Below are 18,492 nucleotides of genomic sequence, written 5' to 3' on the forward strand. Positions count from 1 at the left end.
TCCATTAGAACGGCGTTCCTTTCTTTGTGAGCTCGGTTAATGGGGCCAGTATCTTGGAGCAGTTTTCAATGTGTCTTCGATAGAACGACACCATTCCTATAAACCTACGGGTCTCATTCACGTTAGTTGGAGGTTTCATCTGTTTCACAGCCTCCACATTACTTGGGTCTGGGATATAGCCTTCTTTTGATACAATGTGCCCGAGGAATTTTACTTGTCTCTGCCCAATGCTACATTTGGATAAATTGAGTTTAATCCCTACAGACGCTAAGTGGCTGAATAATCTATCCAATTTGTGGAGTAAAGTGGTATAATCTGTAGCATAAACAATTAAATCATCCAGGTAATTCTTAACCCAGTTTTCTTTAAGTAAGGGAGCTAATGCGTGGTTCATTTGTTGGGCAAATATCACTGGGGAACAACTTAACCCAAAAGGTAAGCGTCTAAACCTATAAAGCGAGACACTGTCACTGAATGGCGTGAGATCTCTACTCGCCGAGTCCAGTGCTACCTGATAATACTCTTCACGCATATCTAAGGTGGCGTAATAATCATTGCCTGACACACTTTCTACTAGCTTGTCAAGTTTGGGTAAAGGATGAATATCCATGGTTAGTTGTTTGTTTACTTTTCGATAGTCAAGGCAGAGTCTTTTTTCTCCATTAGGCTTATTTACTAATACTATCGGAGATAACCATGCTGTGGAATTTTCAATTATTCCCTTACCTTCTAAATCATGTAGAATCTGCTGAATAGTTTCTCTAGCTTTCTCTGGGTATCGATAGAGTTGTGTACGACAGGGTGTTGGGTCGTCTACCTGAATGTGGGCTGGATCTGCTTGTATTAGTCCTAATTCGCCAGGATGTACGATGAATAATTTTTTATGTTTCTGAATGAGCTGAAATAAACTAAGCTCTTGTTCTTTCTCTAGATGTGACCAGTCTCGCGAGTCGAGAATTACTTTGAGCTTTTCCCACCGGGTTTGGTTTGTGGGCACACAATCATTTTCTGGCACGATGGCTTCACTTATTTTAGTGATGGTCAGGGGGAATCTTCTATCTCTATTTGTCCCTCGTCTATTATTTCATACTTTATCAGTAAGGTTCCTGGTCATAACTCTAACCTAACTTTGGTGTTATTAATGACGGGAATGAAAACAGTGCGTGTTTCAGTCACTCGCATTATAGTTGGCAATCCATCTTGAACACAAGCATGTTTAGCCTCAATCATTATTACGGTATTAGGTTCCTCACTTACTTTTACTTCCACTAGGGTCGTTTCGTAACAGTCCACTAGTGTTTTGGTTGTTACTCTACCGAAGCGCTGGTTATGAGAGGGAGACAGGTTCTTTTCTCACCATCCTTACTTTTCCATATGGTGTTTCCACGAATACTAAGGGATAAGCAAGATTGTTCCAATAAATCCGCTTAGCTTGGTGATCTACAGTGAGAGTTGACTGATCAATCGTGTTCATTCCTAACAATACGTGTGTTCTGAGATATTCATTGGGAACGACCGCTACTTGAGCAATGATGGGGTGGTTACTGTTACTGGCTATTGTTACATAAGCTTGGCCTAATTCTCTGATCTGCTTACCGGTGATTCCTTGCAAAGGGGGAATCTTTGAACTTTGTTTCACTGGAATTCCCATTTCATTAATTACACTGATCTTAATTAGTGAAACATCACTGCCAGTATCTAACATTGCTTCGAGTACATGGTTATTGATATCTACGCTGATTACCGGGGATTGTCATAACATCTTATTCTGTGTTGTGTTTACTTTACCGGGGCACGATGGATGGCCGCGCCGACAATTGAGCTGTAAACAATCATAACAGGAGCCAGGTTGTGGTCTTTTATTGCACTCGGCTATTGAGTGGTTAGTAGCTTGGCAATATGGGCAGTATTTCTCTCTTTTGCACCATTGCTGTAATCTTTGATCTACCTGGTCTAATCTACTAGCGGGTGGTGTTAATGTGGCGGCCGGGTGGGGTGTAGTCGCCGCCGCCACTCGCGGGGCAGTCGGTAGGTGGGCTGGGGTCGGGCTAACCGCTCGTACGCTACTCTCTTTCCTAGTCATTACCACCAGTCTTTCAGTATCTAATTTGGTCAGAAACCTGGTTAACGGTACTTTTTCATCCAGGTACAGTTCTAGTCTTTCCCTGCAGTCTCTCGGCATTCCTTTTATTAGTTTGTTCTTTATCAACCTGTCCTGAGACGGCAATTCATCAGCATCGGTCCTTACAGTAACCAAAGCTAGTTTACATTGCAACCTTGTCATAAATTCGATGGGGTCGTCTTCCACCGAATATTTTAAATCATTCAGAGAATCAAATAGCCTTTCCTCATTCTGGTCTGTGAGCTCCTTTGTAAGATACTGCTTAAATTGTGCCCAGGTTACTTCCTTATCCACTACTGTTTGCACCAGTAAAGCTAATGGTTCTTCTACAGGCATTTTAACTATCTGTTGCCTCTCTCTGTTATCTGTTGAGCAACTTTCCACCTGTGAGAAAAAAACAGCTAACCGGCCAACTCCTTCTACTCCTCTCAAGTGACGCAGTTCAAGGACGGGGATGTCACGGGGCTTCATGAGGCATTTAACAGGGTTACTCGCCGGCCTCTCCCTGTTATCTCTAACTTCCTGTAACAAATTGTGGACACAATCACGCAAGGCATCTACCTCCATCTCTAAGTTATTTACTGCTTCTGCGCCTGACGGACTTACCCTCGTCATCTGGTTAACTACCACATCATCTTCGGTTTTAACTACTGGTTCATTTTCCTTTTTAGGCGTCCACTCCGCACTTAAGCTCAGAAAATCCGCCAACTCATCCATAACGAAAGAAAAAATACCTGACAACTTGTCTCAAACTAAACAAAATTAAACTTGGGTGAACAGTGGCTTTCTGTTTCACCAATACACAACTTAAATTCTCATTATAAAAACAACGTATCTTCCTGTGGAGACAATAGGCTAGGCACAACAACATACCAATGCATAAGAAAACAACTTACTGAGGAAAACAAAAATGCCAGAACATATGAGCCAAATGGGAAATGTAACAAAAAAAAAAAAAAATTACCCCTAAACTGAAAAAATTTGTCTCCTCCCCTAGCTTATCCGCTCTGATAAACTAGAGGTAGGAGGGTAGCAAGGGGAACCGGCACGGTGCCAACTACCACCCAAAGCTAATTACTTGTGGGGGAGTGTGGGGGCCCCCGTGCTACCGCCGAACCACCAACAAAACATCATGGGGGAAAGGACAAACACCTAACTCTCACTGTTCCTCTTCCTCTTTCCTGTCGCTGTGACCACATAATGGCCACTCGAAACATGAGGCGAAGTTAGAAAAAAAAAATAAATAAACTGAGGAGAAACACCACTTCACTACTAAACAAGGGAAGGAATAAGCACTGATTATTCCTGCCTCTACGGAGAATTACGTAGGTCGATGTGCCTATATTAACACATCTAAACCGCTGCCACCATCTGTACTGAACCTTCGTGAGGCTCAGTCTCTTGTACTGGGCCTAAGTGAAGCTTAGGCCTAGTAAGAAAAGAAAAGAAAGATGTAACGAATCCAAGGGGGAGGGATGAACACGCAAGACTTAACAAAAATAGACACTTTAATTCACCAGCGACCCATCACAGTCATGTAACTTCCTATCTATTCTACCTATATTATGGGAGACCTATGGGGGGGGAAACCGTGGGTAACTCAGCGTGAGGGTGCGTGTGGTGGCGTCCTGAGAGGTAAAATGGCCCGTCTTCTCGCGTCCTCTCTCTCTCTCTCTCTCTCTCTCTCTCTCTCTCTCTCTCTCTCTCTCTCTCTCTCTCTCTCTCTCTCTCTCTCTCTCTCTCTCTCTCTCTCTCTCTCTCTCTCTCTCTCTCTCTCTCTCTCTCTCTCTCTCTCTCTCTCTCTCTCTCTCTCTCTCTCTCTCTCTCTGCCAGGTTCGGCCTGCTGTGGTGGAAGTGGCAGAGGGTTCCACAGGGGTGGTGCTGTAACCATAAGAATTATCTCATGAGTTGTTCTTGTCAGACCACGTGGTGTATTGCAGCTCCTCCTGGAGATGGTTAGAGAGTGTACCTCAAGACGAGAGCGGGTGATGGTCTGGGACGACGCCACCACGCTCCTCACCTTATAAGGCGGCGGCCATGATAACTGTGCACGCAGCCACACATCATCCCTCTTCTCCCCCCTACAGGGACTCCCTATATAAGAATTCCTAGCTACATTTATGAAGAGAAGATGAGGATTTGCTACTCGGTACATTAGTAAATTAATTTAGAAATGGCATGAAGATAGCAGATTAATTAGGTTGGAATTAGTTGCCATTGCTTTGCAGGCAGATTTGGATAGGATGAACGAATGGACAGATAGATGGCAAATGAAATTTAACATTAACAAATGAAAAATACTGAGCATAGGGAGAGGAAATTCACATCATAGGTACATGATAAACCATGAGACCCTGGTAAGTTTAGAATATGAAAAAGATTTATCAATTATAGCTAGCTCTGATTTTGGTATAAGAAAACAATGTATGTAGACTAGAAATAAGGCAAATAGAATATTAGGATTAATTTTTAGGAGTGTCAAAAGCAGAAATCCTGAAATAATATTTGTTATATTTGGCCCTAGTCAGATCACATCTAGATTATGTGATACAGTTCTGGTTCCCACATTTTAGGAAGGATATAGGTCTATTTGAATCATTGTAAAGGAGAATATCTAAAAGGATACAAGGAATTAAGGATATTCCCTATAAAGCAAGATTGAGGTTACTAAATTTGCTTTTCCTTAGAATGTAGATTGAGAAGGAATCTGGTAGAAGTATTTGAGTGGTATAATGATATGAGCAAAGTTTTTAGGATCAATAGACAAGATAGAACCAGAAATAATGGGTTCAAACTTGAGAAATCTAGGTTCAGATTCTCTACCAGAGTAATTGATGAATGGACTCAGTTATCATGTTGTTAGTACTGAGTCAATAAGGAGCTTTAAAAGAAGATTAGACAAATTTATGGATAAAGTTGTTTTGTTCACACAGGGACTGCCACATGTAGACCTGATGACCTCTTGCAACTAACCTCATTTTCTTATGTTCTTGTGTTCATATGTAGCACTAGCAATAGCATACCCACTGGTTTCAGCCACTTGAAGCTGTGAGTCCAAAGCTGCCATTACACTGTCATGCGTTGCACTGAGCTCTCCGCTAATCATTTCTTTGTCAACCCACAGGAAAACCCTCCTCCACCCATGTTTCACTGTAGCAATATTGATGAAATATACCAACTAATTCCAACAAAAAATTGCATTTTTGTTGTAGTTTCAAATGATACCAAACAAAAGTGGATCACAGTTTATACTGATTTTGTGAAAACTTTCTAAGTGTAAAAATCCACTTTTTGAGATATTTGCTCCTAAATATTTTTCATAACTTCATCCTTGTTTTGCTATTTGTATTCATCTGATTGACATAAAATTTTCATACATGATTGTGCATACAATAGTGACTTCCTTATAAGATGATAATGCATCAGATTCCTGCTTCTCTAGGTAATATTATTCACTCGTACTGAGGGTTGGGAAGGTGCCATCAACGGCATCACAGTAATCTGTTGTTTTACTACTGAACTGGACACTCTCGGAGTCATTATTAGTGTGCTGAAGTGAGATAATGATACAGTGAAGTATTTATTACTCGTCTCGTCCAACTTTATACCTCTGTCTCAACATCATCTTTTGTAATTGTGTTATGAGAATCATGTGATGTATAGTTGTGATGATGAAGGTAGTGAGAAAAAACAGTGTTTGAAAAGATAATAGCAGTCTTATGATGTAGATGGATGGTGGAGAAGGGTGGCAATGAGGCATGGGGTGAGGGGAGGGTCTTGGATGGGGAGATACTACGTGTGACGGAGGCGAGGATTCAAGGTCCAGCTGTCTCCCAGTGATATATTTGTTTCTTTGTTTCTTGTTGTCTTCTCTTGAAGTTTATGATTCTAATCTTCATCAGTTTATGCCTGTAAGGACATTATTTCTGACATCTGGCCACGTACTGCGTTGGGCGTGAGTCAGGCTATGACATAACCGCATGAGACTTTTAAAAATGGCTTCCTGGTGGGAAGGGTATTTATTTAGCCCAAAATAAACTACACCATCTGGTGATTGTGGGTCTCAAGGTTTCAGAGAGATCAATGTAATATCAAAATTTTAAATACCTAAAAATTAAATAGATAAATCCTGCACTTTTTTTTTTTTTTTTTTTTTTTTTTTTTTTGTATGTATTTACCTACCTAGTTGTAGTTTTACAGGGCCTGGGCTTTATGCTCGTGTGGTCCCGTCTCCATATCTACACTTATCCCATTTTTCTTTAAAACTATGTACACTCTTTGCTGACACCACTTCCTCACTCAAACTGTTCCAAGTCTCAACACATCTTTGCGGGAAACTAAATTTCTTAACATCTCTCAGACATTGTCCCTTCCTTAGTTTCTTACTACGCGATCTTGTGCTTCTAAAGTCATATTCTTCTCTCAGGATCAGTTTCTCATTATCCACTTCATCCATTCCGTTAATCAATTTATAAACTTGTATCAGATCCCCTCTCTCTCTTCTCTGCTCCAAGGTTGGTAGATCCATAGCCTTTAGTCTCTTCTCATATGTCATCCCTTTAAATTCTGGAACCATTCTTGTAGCCATTTTTGTAGTCTCTCTAATTTTCTTATGTGTTTCTTTTTATGGGAGTCCACACAACTCCTGCATATTCCAATCTAGGTCTTATTTTAGTACTTATCAATTTCTTCATCATTTCCTTGTCCATATAATGAAATGCTACTCCAATATTCCTTAGCAAATTATACGTCTCTCTGAAAATTCTATCAATATGGCTTACCGGTTGATTATTTTCTTCCATTGTCACTCCCAAGTCCTTTTCCTTTTTTACTTTTTCTAGTTCTACTCCATCTCCCATCTTATAGATTCCCACTGGTCGTCTTTCACTTTTTCCCATTTCCATGACATGGCTTTTGTCCACATTGAATTCCATCTCCCATTTTTTGCTCCATTTCCAGATCTTGTTTAAGTCTTCCTGTAGTATTTCACAATCCTCTTTTGTTTAATGACTCTGCACAGTTTCGCATCGTCCATAAACAGATTTATGTAGCTGTTCACTCCCTCTGGCATGTCATTTATATATACGAGAAAAAGTATTGGCGCCAATACTGACCCCTGTGGCACTCTGCTGTCTACTGTTCTCCACTTGGACTTCATATCTTTAACTATCGTCCTTATTTCTCTCCCCCTTAAGTAATTCTTCATCCATCTCAATGTGCTTCCTTTTAAGCCACCCTTCTCCTTTAACTTCCATAGTAATCTTTCATGTGGCACTTTATCAAATGCCTTTTTTAGATCTAAACAAATACAGTCAACCCATCCCTCTCTCTCTTCTACTTTATCAACTATTCTAGAGTAGAAACTCAATAAATTTGTTACACATGACCGACCTTTTCTAAAACCAAATTGGCTATTTGATAATATTTTGTTGTCTTCAAGAAACTCAATCCATTGCTTCTTTATTACTTTTTCAGACATCTTGCATATTACACTAGTTAGTGATACCGGTCTGTAATTTAAAGGTTCTTCCTTCCTTCCGCTCTTATATATGGGAACCACCTCAGCTCTTTTCCACTCCACTGGCACTGTTTCATTTTCAATTGAGCATTTTATGATGATGTATATTGGACTTGCTAGTTCTTCCCTACATTCTTTCAGTATTCTGCCTGAGACTTCATCCGGTCCCATTGCCTTTTCCTCATCTAGTTCCGTCATCAACTTTTTTATTTCAAGCTTGGTTACTTTAATCTCTTTCATATAGACAGTCTCTCTATTACCCTGTGGTCTTTCAAATTTGGATTCCTTAGTAAAGACCTCATGAAATTTACTATTTAACAGTTCTGCCATGCTTTTTGGGTCTTCCACCATTCTGTTTTCTCCTTTTAACCTTTCTATTGTTTCTTTTTTCTTATTTTTCCATTTATGAATCTGTAGAACAATTTTGGTTGTTCCTTACATTTTTCGACAATGCCTTTTTCATAGTTCCTTTCTTCTTCCTTTCTCACCTTAGCATATTCATTTCTTGCTGTTTTGAAGTTTTCCTTATTTTCTGGATTTCTGTTTCTTCTCCACCTTTTCCATGCTCCATCTCGTTTCTCCTTTGCCCTAGCACATCTTGCATTAAACCAATCTTTCTTTCCTTCTTTTTTAGGTCTATATTTTGGGACATATTCCCTGACCCCAGTTTTGTATATTTCCAAAAATAAGTTACATTTCTCTTGAACCGTTAATGAGTTTTCCATCTCCCAGTTTATGTTTTTAAAATAGTTCTTGAGATTCTCAATATCAGCCTTTCTGTAATTTAATCGGTCTCCTTTGTATGATTCATCTCTATCTTCCTTTCCTCCTTCTATATCCATTTCTAATATTATATGGTCACTCTTTCACAATGGGCACTTGTATCTTATATCATCGTTAATTGGTATATCCCTTGTAAAAACTAGGTCTAATCTTGCCGGCTCATCGTTTCCTCTGAATCTTGTGTTTTCCTTTACTCTTTGGACCATCAAATTATCTATCATTACGTTCAGGAATCTATCTCCCCAGGCTCCTTCCCCCATACCACTTTCATAATTTTCCCAGTCTACCTCCTTACAGTTGAAATCTCCTACCAATATCACTTTTCTCCTTTCCTTAATGATTCTTGTAAGACTCCTTATTGTGTCATCTCTCATGTCTCTATATTCTTGGTTAGTCCATGAGTTTGTTTTTGGTGGCACATATGTTCCAATAATTGTTAACTCCTTTTTATTAATATGTACCTTAACATACAGTATTTCTGATTTTCCTTCCCAAACTCCACTTGATTTACCACTATCTCCTTCCTTAACATCATCATGACTCCTCCTCCTCCTTTACCCACTCTGTCTCTCCTCCATATATTATACCTTTTATCTATGTCTATTTTTATTGCCTCATTTAACTTTGTTTCCACCAGGCATACAATATCTGGTTCTTCTTTCTTTATGTAATCTCTTAATTCTAATTTAATTCTAATTTACTAGATAAAATCCCATCTATGTTTGTATACATAATTTTTAATCTCTTGTTCTTATCATTTTTAGTTAAACTTGCTCCTTTTTTTTCTCTTCTTTCTCTTTTATATACCATTTCCTTATCCTGTCTCCTATAATTCTCCAAAAAAATGCCTTCTTCTCCTCTGACCTTTCATTATTTTTTTCTCTTGCTTCTGCCACCAGTTCATTGTGTCTCTTCCTTTCCTCCTCGTTTCTATTTTTCTTTATATATATATATATATATATATATATCTTTGCAACCTTCTGTTTCTCTGAGTTTTGTTTTTCTATATAGTATTTCTGCTGCTGCTTGTGATTTTAGTAATATCTTAATTAGTCTCACTGTTCCTTCTTGATATGGTCCCATTCTATGGATTTCTTCTACTTCCTCTTCTAAGTTCTGTCTATCTTCATCATTCAGATGTTTTAGTAGGTCTTTTACTGATTTCATTTTGTCTTTTTCCCTTCTTGGTCTATATTTAACATTTTTTTCTTTTAGTCCAAAAATAATTACACTCTTCTTTTTTTCCGCAATTTCTCATACTGAATTTTCTTTTTTCATGAGGACTCCTATCATTTTGCTTGTCATATTTTCATCTCTTTCTTTTAACTGTGTGTGTGTGTGTGTGTATTTACCTAATTGTAATTGCATTTTGTCGTGTTGAACTCCATTTGCCATGTACAGCTCCATTTCCATATTCTGTCCAAGTCTTCCTGGAGTAGTTCGCAATCTTTGTCACATCTCACTTTTCTTAACAATTTTGCATCGTCTGCAAATAGGCTCACATAACTGGACACCCCATCCACCATGTCATTTATGTAGACCGCGAACATTACTGGTGCCAACACTGATCCCTGTGGAACTCCACTCTCCACCAAGCCCCATTCTGATGGTCTGTCCTTAATTATTGTTCTCATTTCTCTTCCTACCAAAAGTCTTCCATCCATTTTAGTAAACTGCCATGCACTCCTACCATTTCAAGTTTCCAGATCAGTCTCTGTGGTACCTTATCAAAGGCCTTTTTTAAATCCAGATATATTCCATCAGCCCAACCATCTCTTTCCTGTATTACATCTATCACCCTCGAATAGTAACATATCAGGTTTGTCGTGCATGAACGCCCTTTTCTAAAACCAAATTGACACTCACAAAGTATGTCATTTTCTCCAAGAAGTCTGTCCATCTATTCTTCACCACCCTCTCACACATCTTAGCTACCACACTTGTAAGTGACACTGGTCTATAGTTCAATGGGTCTCTCTTGTTACCTGATTTATAGATTGAGACAATGTTAGCTCTTTTCCAGTCTTGGGGCACTACACCTTCCCTTAATGAGGCATCAATTACTTCACAAACTTTTTCTGCCAGTTGCTCCTGCATTCTCTTAAAATCCATCCTGATACCCCATCAGGTCCCACAGCTTTTCTCACTTCTAAACTCCCCATCATATTCTTGATCTCCTCCACAGTTACTTGAAACTCCTTCATAATCCCTTTCTGTTCCATTACCAGTGGTTTGTCAAAAGCAGTCTCCTTTGTGAATACCTTCCGAAAGCATCCATTCATAGCCTCTGCCATTTCCTGGGATCTTCACTGCATACTCCATTTACTTCTAAACTTTCAATACTTTCTCTATTTTTGATGTTGTTGTTCACATGTCTGTAAAAAAGCCTTGGTTGGTCTTTACATTTATCAATTATGTGTGTGTGTGTGTGTGTGTGTGTGTGTATTTACCTAGTTGTATTTACGTAGTTGTAGTTTTACAGGGCCTGGGCTTTATGCTCGTGTGGCCCGTCTCCATATCTACACTTATCCAATCTTACTTTAAAAGTGTGCACACTCGTTGCAGACACTACTTCTTCATCTAAACTGTTCCACGTCTCAATACATCTCTGGAAACTATATTTTTAATATCTCTCAGACATCTTCCCTTTCTCAGCTTTTTACTATGCGATCTTGTGCTTCGGATGTCATATTCTTCTCTCAAGATCAGTTTCTCATTATGTGTGTGTGTGTGTGTGTGTGTGTGTATTTACCTAGTTGTAGTTTTACAGGGCCTGGGCTTTATGCTTGTGTGGCCCCATCTCCATATCTACACTTATCCAATCTTTCCTTAAAACTGTGTACACTCGTTGCAGACACTACTTCTTCGTTCAAACTGTTCCACGTCTCAACACATCTTTGCGGGAAACTATACTTTTTAATATCTCTTACACATCTTCCCTTCCTCAGTTTCTGACTATGTGATCTTGTGCTTCGACTGGCATATTCTTCTCTCAGGATCAGATACTCATTGTCCACTTGGTCCATTCCATTGATCAATTTATAAACTTGTATGAGATCCTCTCTCTCCCTTCTCTGTTCTAATGTTGGAAGATCCATAGCCTTTAGTCTCTCCTCATATGTTATCCCTTCAAGTTCTGGGACCATTCTTGTAGCCATTTTTTGTAGTCTCTCCAGCTTCCTTATATGTTTTTTTTTTTTTGTGAGGGGTCCACGCTACTCCTGCATATTCCAATCTGGGTCTTATTATAGTACTTATCAGTTTCTTCATAATTTCTTTGTCCATGTAGTGAAATGCTATTCCAATATTCCTTAGCAAATTATATGTCTCTGAAAATTCTATCAATATGGCTTGCCGCTTGATTATTTTCTTCCATCGTCACTCCCAAATCCTTTTCCTTTTTTACATTCTCCAGTTCTACTCGATCTCCCATCTTATAGATTCCCACAGGTCGTCTTTCACTCTTTCCCATTTCCATGACATGGCTTTTGTCCACATTGAATTCCATCTCCCACTTTTTACTCCATTCCCAGATCTTATTTAGGTCTTCTTGCAGTATTTCACAATCCTCTTTTTGCTTTATAACTCTGCACAGTTTTGCATCGTCCGCAAACAGATTTATGTAGCTGTTCACTCCATCTGGTATGTCGTTTATATAAATGAGAAAAAGTATTGGCGCCAATACTGACCTCTGTGGCACTTCGCTTTCTACTGCTCTCCACTTGGACTTCATATCTTTGACTACCGTCCTTATTTCTCTCCTCAAATAATTTTCCATCCATCTCAATGTGTTTCCTTTTAAACCACCCTTCTCCTCTAATTTCCACAGTAACCTTGCATGTGGCACTTTATCAAATGCCTTTTTTAAATCCAAGTAAATACAATCAACCCATCCCTCTCTCTCTTGTACCCTATCAACTGTTCTAGAGTAGAAATTCAGTAAATTTGTTACACACGACTGACCTTATCTAAAGCCAAATTGGCTATTTGATAGTCATTTGTTGTGTTCATGGAACTCAATCCATTGTTTCTTTATTACTCTTTCACACATCTTAAATATTACACTAATTAGTGATGCTGGTCTGTAATTTAGAGGTTCTACCTTCCTTCCACTCTTATATATGGGAACCACCTCAGCTCTTTTCCATTCTACTGGTACTGTTTCATTTTCTATTGAGCATTTTATGATGTTGTATATAGGACTTGCTAGTTCTTCCCTACATTCTTTCAGTATTCTGCCTGAGACTTCATCTGGTCCCATTGCCTTTTCTTCATCCAATTCCTTCTTTAATTCTTTTATTTCAAGCTTGGTTACTATAATCTCTTCCATATAGATGGTCTCTCTATTACCTTGTGGTCTTTCAAATTTGGATTCCTTAGTAAAGACCTCCTGGAACTTATTATTTAACAGTTCTCCCATACTTTTTGGATCTTCCACCAGCCCATTTTCTTCTTTTAACCTGTCTATTGTTTATTTTTGTCTTATTTTTCCATTTATGAATCTGTAGAACAATTTTGGTTGCTACTTGCATTTTTCGACTATGTCCTTTTCATAGATCCTCTCCTCTTCCTTCTTCACTTTAACATATTCATTTCTTGCTATCTTAAAGTTTACCTTATTTTCTGCATTTCTATTTCTCCTCCACCTTTGCCGTGCTCCATCCCTTTTCTCCTTTGCCTTGGCACACTTTTGCATTAAACCAATCTTTTCTTTCCTTTTTCCTTAGGTCTATATTTCGGGACATATTCCCTGACTCCTGTTTTGTATATTTCCAAAAATGAGTTATATTTCTCTTGCATCCCTTCAGAGTTTTCCATCTCCTCCCAGTTAGCTGATTTGAAATAGTTCTTAAGATTCTCAATATCAGCCTTTCTATAATTTAATTGGTCTCCTATGTATGATTCATCTCTATCTTCTTTTCCCTCTTATATATCCATTTTTAATATTACATAATCATTCTTTCCCAATGGGCACTTATATCTTATATCATCATTCATTTGTATACCCCGTGTAAAAACCAGATCTAATCTTGCTGGCTCATCATTTCCGCTGAATCTTGTGTTTTCCTTTACTCTTTGGTCCATCATATTATCTATCAGTAGGTTCAGGATCTATCTCCCCAGGCTTCTTCCCCCATACCACTTTCATAATTTTCCCAGTCCACTTCTTTACAGTTGAAATCTCCTACTAATATCACTTTTCTTCTTTCCTTAATGATTCTCGTTAGACTCCTTATTGACACGTGTCATCTATCATGCCTTTATATTCTTGATTGGTCCATGAATTTGTTTTTGGTTGGCACATATGTTACAATGATTGTTAGCTCTTTTTTATATTCATCTTAATATACAGTACTTCTGTTTTTCCTTCCCCAAACTCCAATTGATTTACCACCATCTCTTTCCTTAACATCATCATGACTCCTCCTCCTCTTTTACCCACTCTGTATCTCCTCCATATATTATACCTTTTATCTATGTCTATTTTGATTGTCTCATTTAACTTTGTTTCCACCAGGCATACAATATCTGGTTCCTCTTTCTTTATGTAATCTCTGAATTGTGTGTTTGTGTGTATTTACCTATTTGTGTATTACAGGGCCCGAGCTAAGCTCTCTGTGTCCTGTCTCCTTGTCCACTCCTGTCATATCTCTCTTTCATCTGATTGACACACACCGCATCAACGACATCACTGCTCAGTTTATTCCACTTATCAATACTACGATGTGGGAAACTGTACTTTCTCATGTCATTTAGACAGATGTCCTTTATTAGTTTTTTTCCATGTCCTCGGAGGTAATTACTTGCGGTCATCTTTATCAATTCTCTGTCCAGTATGTCAATCTTGTTCACCAATTTATACATAGTTATCATGTCTCCTCTTGTTCTTCTCTCTTCTAGTGTGGTCAGCCCCAGCTTCCTCAGTCTTTCCTCATAGTCTAACTCCCTGAGTCCTCTATACTCTTTCCACCTTCTTCACATTTTTCTTCATATGCGGTGACCAGACGCAAGCTGCATTTTCTAACTGGGGTGTGAGAGTGTTTGCATGCACGTGCACTCCCAAATAGGATGTATACCAAATTGGCCTTTTTCAAACAATATATGTCAAGTTACCATTATATTGATATATTTCTTTAGAAGAGAGAAGAAAACATTGCTGGGGCCACCAATTTTTAAGAGTATGTACTAGTTTACTGTGTTATTATTCTTGTCATGAAATGTAAGTTTAACATTGCCATCTTGTAGTAACGAAATATCAGTTGGTAGTGCCAAATCTCACTGCTTTAAGAATGTCTGTCCTGCTTTTTATGTACACTTGTGATATGTACACACATAATATATGAATGATGTTTAGGAACAGAAAGATGTGTCCTATTTCATAAATTTGCTGCACACTGGTAGGAATGAGTCTCGATAATGATGATTACTATTATTTCTTATTAATATTTTTTTTTTTCTGTTTCAGGCAACACACACAAAACTAAAGTATGGAACATCATTCATAGTGCTTGTAAAATGGGCAACATGGATAATTTGTCTGCAGCTCTTAAAATTCACTCTTCTGGACAGTATGAAGGTATTGTGAAGACATATGGACCAATCTCTCTCTCTCTCTCTCTCTCTCTCTCTCTCTCTCTCTCTCTCTCTCTCTCTCTCTCTCTCTCTCTCTCTCTCTCTCTCTCTCTCTCTCTCTCTCTCTCTCTCTCTCTCTCTCTCTCTCTCTCTCTCTCTCTATATATATATATATATATATATATATGATCATCAGCGTCTATTTCAGGAAAGGAAAGCCATACCTGTTTGCTCATTGCTTCAATTTGTAGCTAAGTTGCTTTGTGTTGCACGAGTTATAGACTTTTCTGCCTTCCTTTTATTTTATTTGATATTCATATTCATATGTACTAGTGTACAAAGAGTATTGTTATTATTATTATTATTAGTAGTAGTAGTAGTAGTATCATTATCATTATTTTCATTATTATTATTACTGTAGACCATTGATGCAATGGACTAAAAGATATGCAAAGCGAAGTGCTAAATTGCCAGGACAATATGTTAAGGAAGGACAGAAGAGTGTTACTTGTGTGAGATTTGAACTGGAAACATGTAAATTGGGAAGAAATGAATACAAACAATCATGTTGAACACTGGGTGGGAGGAAGTGTTACAACTGGCTATGGTAAACACATTGGACCAATGAGTGAAGGACTACACAAGAAATAGAGTAAAAGAAAAACTATCAATGCTGAATTTAGTTTTCACACACAAAAAAAAAAAAAATGGAGCCTTTTCCAAAGATCAAATACCAAAGCCCAATGGGATAAATGGTCATGTGGTCCTAGAATTTGATTAAGAGGATCAGAAAATTTGAAAATGCAATGAGATACACAAGCAAAAAAGATGGAACTATGTATGCCAAGTCAAATTTTGGAGGATTAAGGAGCTACTTTAGTAGTATTGAGTGGAGGAAAAATATGCAAGGCAAGACATTCAAGAGAAGTATGATATATTCCTAGACAAGTATAATGAAGGAGTAAAGAGATATGTTCCTGATACAGAGTAAAAGAGAGCAAACACACATGGTATAATGCTTTATGTTCAAAAGCTTAAAATTGGAAGGATGTAGCTTGGAAAAAAAGTAAGGAAGCAATGGAATGAAGCAAATAGGAAACCAAGTGGTGGTGGAGGAAATTATGGCTAAGAAAGGGAAGCTGTCTGATGATACTGAACACAAAGATATATGGATTAAAAAAGGATATGAACCTAGAGGAAAGGGAAAAGGAGAAAGTATTAAGAAATGAAGCTAAGGAAAAAACATGAGTAAAGGACGGAGATCAAGATAAATAATTTCTACTGGAGGGTTCTAGATATGAGACTAAAGAAGTGCTACCTACGAAAGAAAGAGGAGGTCATGGAGGAAGCAAGAAATTGAGAGTGACTTATACTACTATAGATGGGTTGTTATCAAGCATATTGGTGGTTAGGGATTATTTGAAGAGAAAAAGCTGGATGTACAGTAATGTGTATCGTTGAAACAAAATTAAAAGAACAGATTCATTTTAACTTTAAAGAGGAGGGATATAATAGCTGGAAGAGAGACAAGAAGGATAAAGGGGGAGGAGGAGTGCTAATAATTGGTTCGTGATAATATATGTGTGGAAGATGTGCAATATGGAGAAAACATAGTAGAAGTAATGGGAATAACAATCAAAACAGAGGAATTGAAGAAGAGAAAAATTATAGTTACATATGTACCACCTAAAACTATTACATGGGGAACTGAAGAACATAAGATATGCAAAGAGAGGTGATTAAGTGCCTAGATAACATGATTAGAAGAGATACAAGAATACTTTTAGTTGGAGACTTTAACTGCAAAAAAGTAAACTGGAGAGAGATGGAAGTAATGGATAATGCTGGGCAGTGGAGTGAGAAAGTGCTACAGTTGACTATGGTTAATGCAGTGGATCAGTGAGTGGAGAAGTCAAGGTACATGGGGGAAGAAAAACTATCATTGCTTGACTTAGTATTCACACACACACACGAGAGGAAGGACGCACTGGCGCCATTCCGATAAGCAGCTGATCTTCACTACATACCAGTTGTACAGTTTTTACAGTGGCCTGGGCAGGTAGTGTGGTCTCATTTTTCTTCATGTAATCAATTATTAAAGAATGATAAGCGAAAAAGAGATAGCATCAAAATGCAGACGTGAGATTGGAGAAGGTAGGAAAGCTGATGATGACTATGCTGATGTGGGTGAGCGTGTATTCGAAGGCTTCGATACGACGACTACTTCACTACTAAAAAGAGTGTCAAATATTGAATATAAACTAGATAAACTGATAAAGGAGAAGATGGAAATGAAAGAGAATAAAGAACAGGATAAAGAGTTTATAAAACTGAGAGAAAGGATAAAAAAAGTGGAAGAAAATGAAGCTAGACTAGGAGCGGAAAACGAAGAACTAAAAAAGGAAGTAGCTAACTACAAGAAGCAGATGGAAGAAGGACTCGGTAAAGCCGAGAAAGAAAAACAGAAGCTGAAAGATCTAGTAAACAAGGAAGAGGAAAGAGTACAGAACGTGATTAAAAAAGAAGTACAAGCATGGAGAGTCCAAGATAAGAAAGATAAGGCCGATTTTCAGGTGATTCAAGAACAACTTAAAGAAAAAGAAGAAAATATGACAAACAAAATTATAGGAGTCCTCAAGACAAAAGAAAATTTTGTTAGAGAAATTGCAGAAAAAAAAGAGTGTAGTCGTATTTGGAATAAAAGAAAAATATAAAATATAGACCAAAAGAGAAAAGAAGAAATGAAATCAGTCAAAGACCTACTGAAGAATCTAAACGACGAAGATAGGCAGAACTTGGAAGAGGAAGTAGAAGAAATAAACAGAATGGGACCATATCAAGAAGGAAAACGAGACCAATTAAAATACTACTAAAATCACAAGCAGCAACAGAAGAAATATTATATAGAACAACAAAACTTAGAGAAACAGAAGGCTGCAAGGATATCTATATAAAGAAAAATAGAAATGAGGAAGAAAGGAAGAGATACAATGAACTGGCAGCAGCAGTAAGGAAAAGAATAATGAAAGGTCAGAAGAGGAGAAGAAGGCATTTTTTGGAGAATTCTAGGAGACAGGATAAGGAAATGGTATATAAACGAGAAGGAAGAGAAAAAGTGGAACAAGTTTAACTAAAATGATAAAGGCAAAAGACTAAAAATGATGTATACGAACATAGACGGGTTTTATCAAGTAAATTAGAATTAAGAGATTACATAAAAAGAAAATCCAGATATTGTATGCCTGGCTGAAACAAAACTAAATGAGGCAATCAAAATAGACTTGGATAATAGGTATAATGTATGGAGAAGAGACAGAGTGGGTAAAGGAGGAGGAGGAGTCATGATTATGTTAAGGAAGGAGATAGTGATAAACAAAATGGAATGTGGGGAAGGAAAAGCAGAAGTATTGTATATTAAGATGCATATTAATAAAAAAGAGATAACAATCATTGTAACATATGTGCCACCAAAAACAAATTCATGGACCAATCAAGA

General features: G+C 37.8%; 1 protein-coding gene across 16 annotated transcripts in view; it reads left to right on the forward strand.

Annotated features, from left to right (window-relative positions):
• Positions 1-18,492, forward strand: part of LOC123507349 (ankyrin repeat and zinc finger domain-containing protein 1-like) — a 360,722-nt gene that overhangs the window by 222,388 nt on the left and 119,842 nt on the right. For all 16 annotated transcript variants that reach the window (XM_045260133.1, XM_045260125.1, XM_045260121.1 and 13 more), the window contains one exon: positions 14,890-15,000. In XM_045260133.1, the coding sequence (XP_045116068.1) occupies positions 14,890-15,000 (111 nt within the window). The remainder of the gene's footprint in view (positions 1-14,889; positions 15,001-18,492) is intronic.

The sequence above is a fragment of the Portunus trituberculatus genome, chromosome 22, assembly GCF_017591435.1.
Source record: "Portunus trituberculatus isolate SZX2019 chromosome 22, ASM1759143v1, whole genome shotgun sequence".
Lineage (NCBI taxonomy): Eukaryota > Metazoa > Arthropoda > Malacostraca > Decapoda > Portunidae > Portunus > Portunus trituberculatus.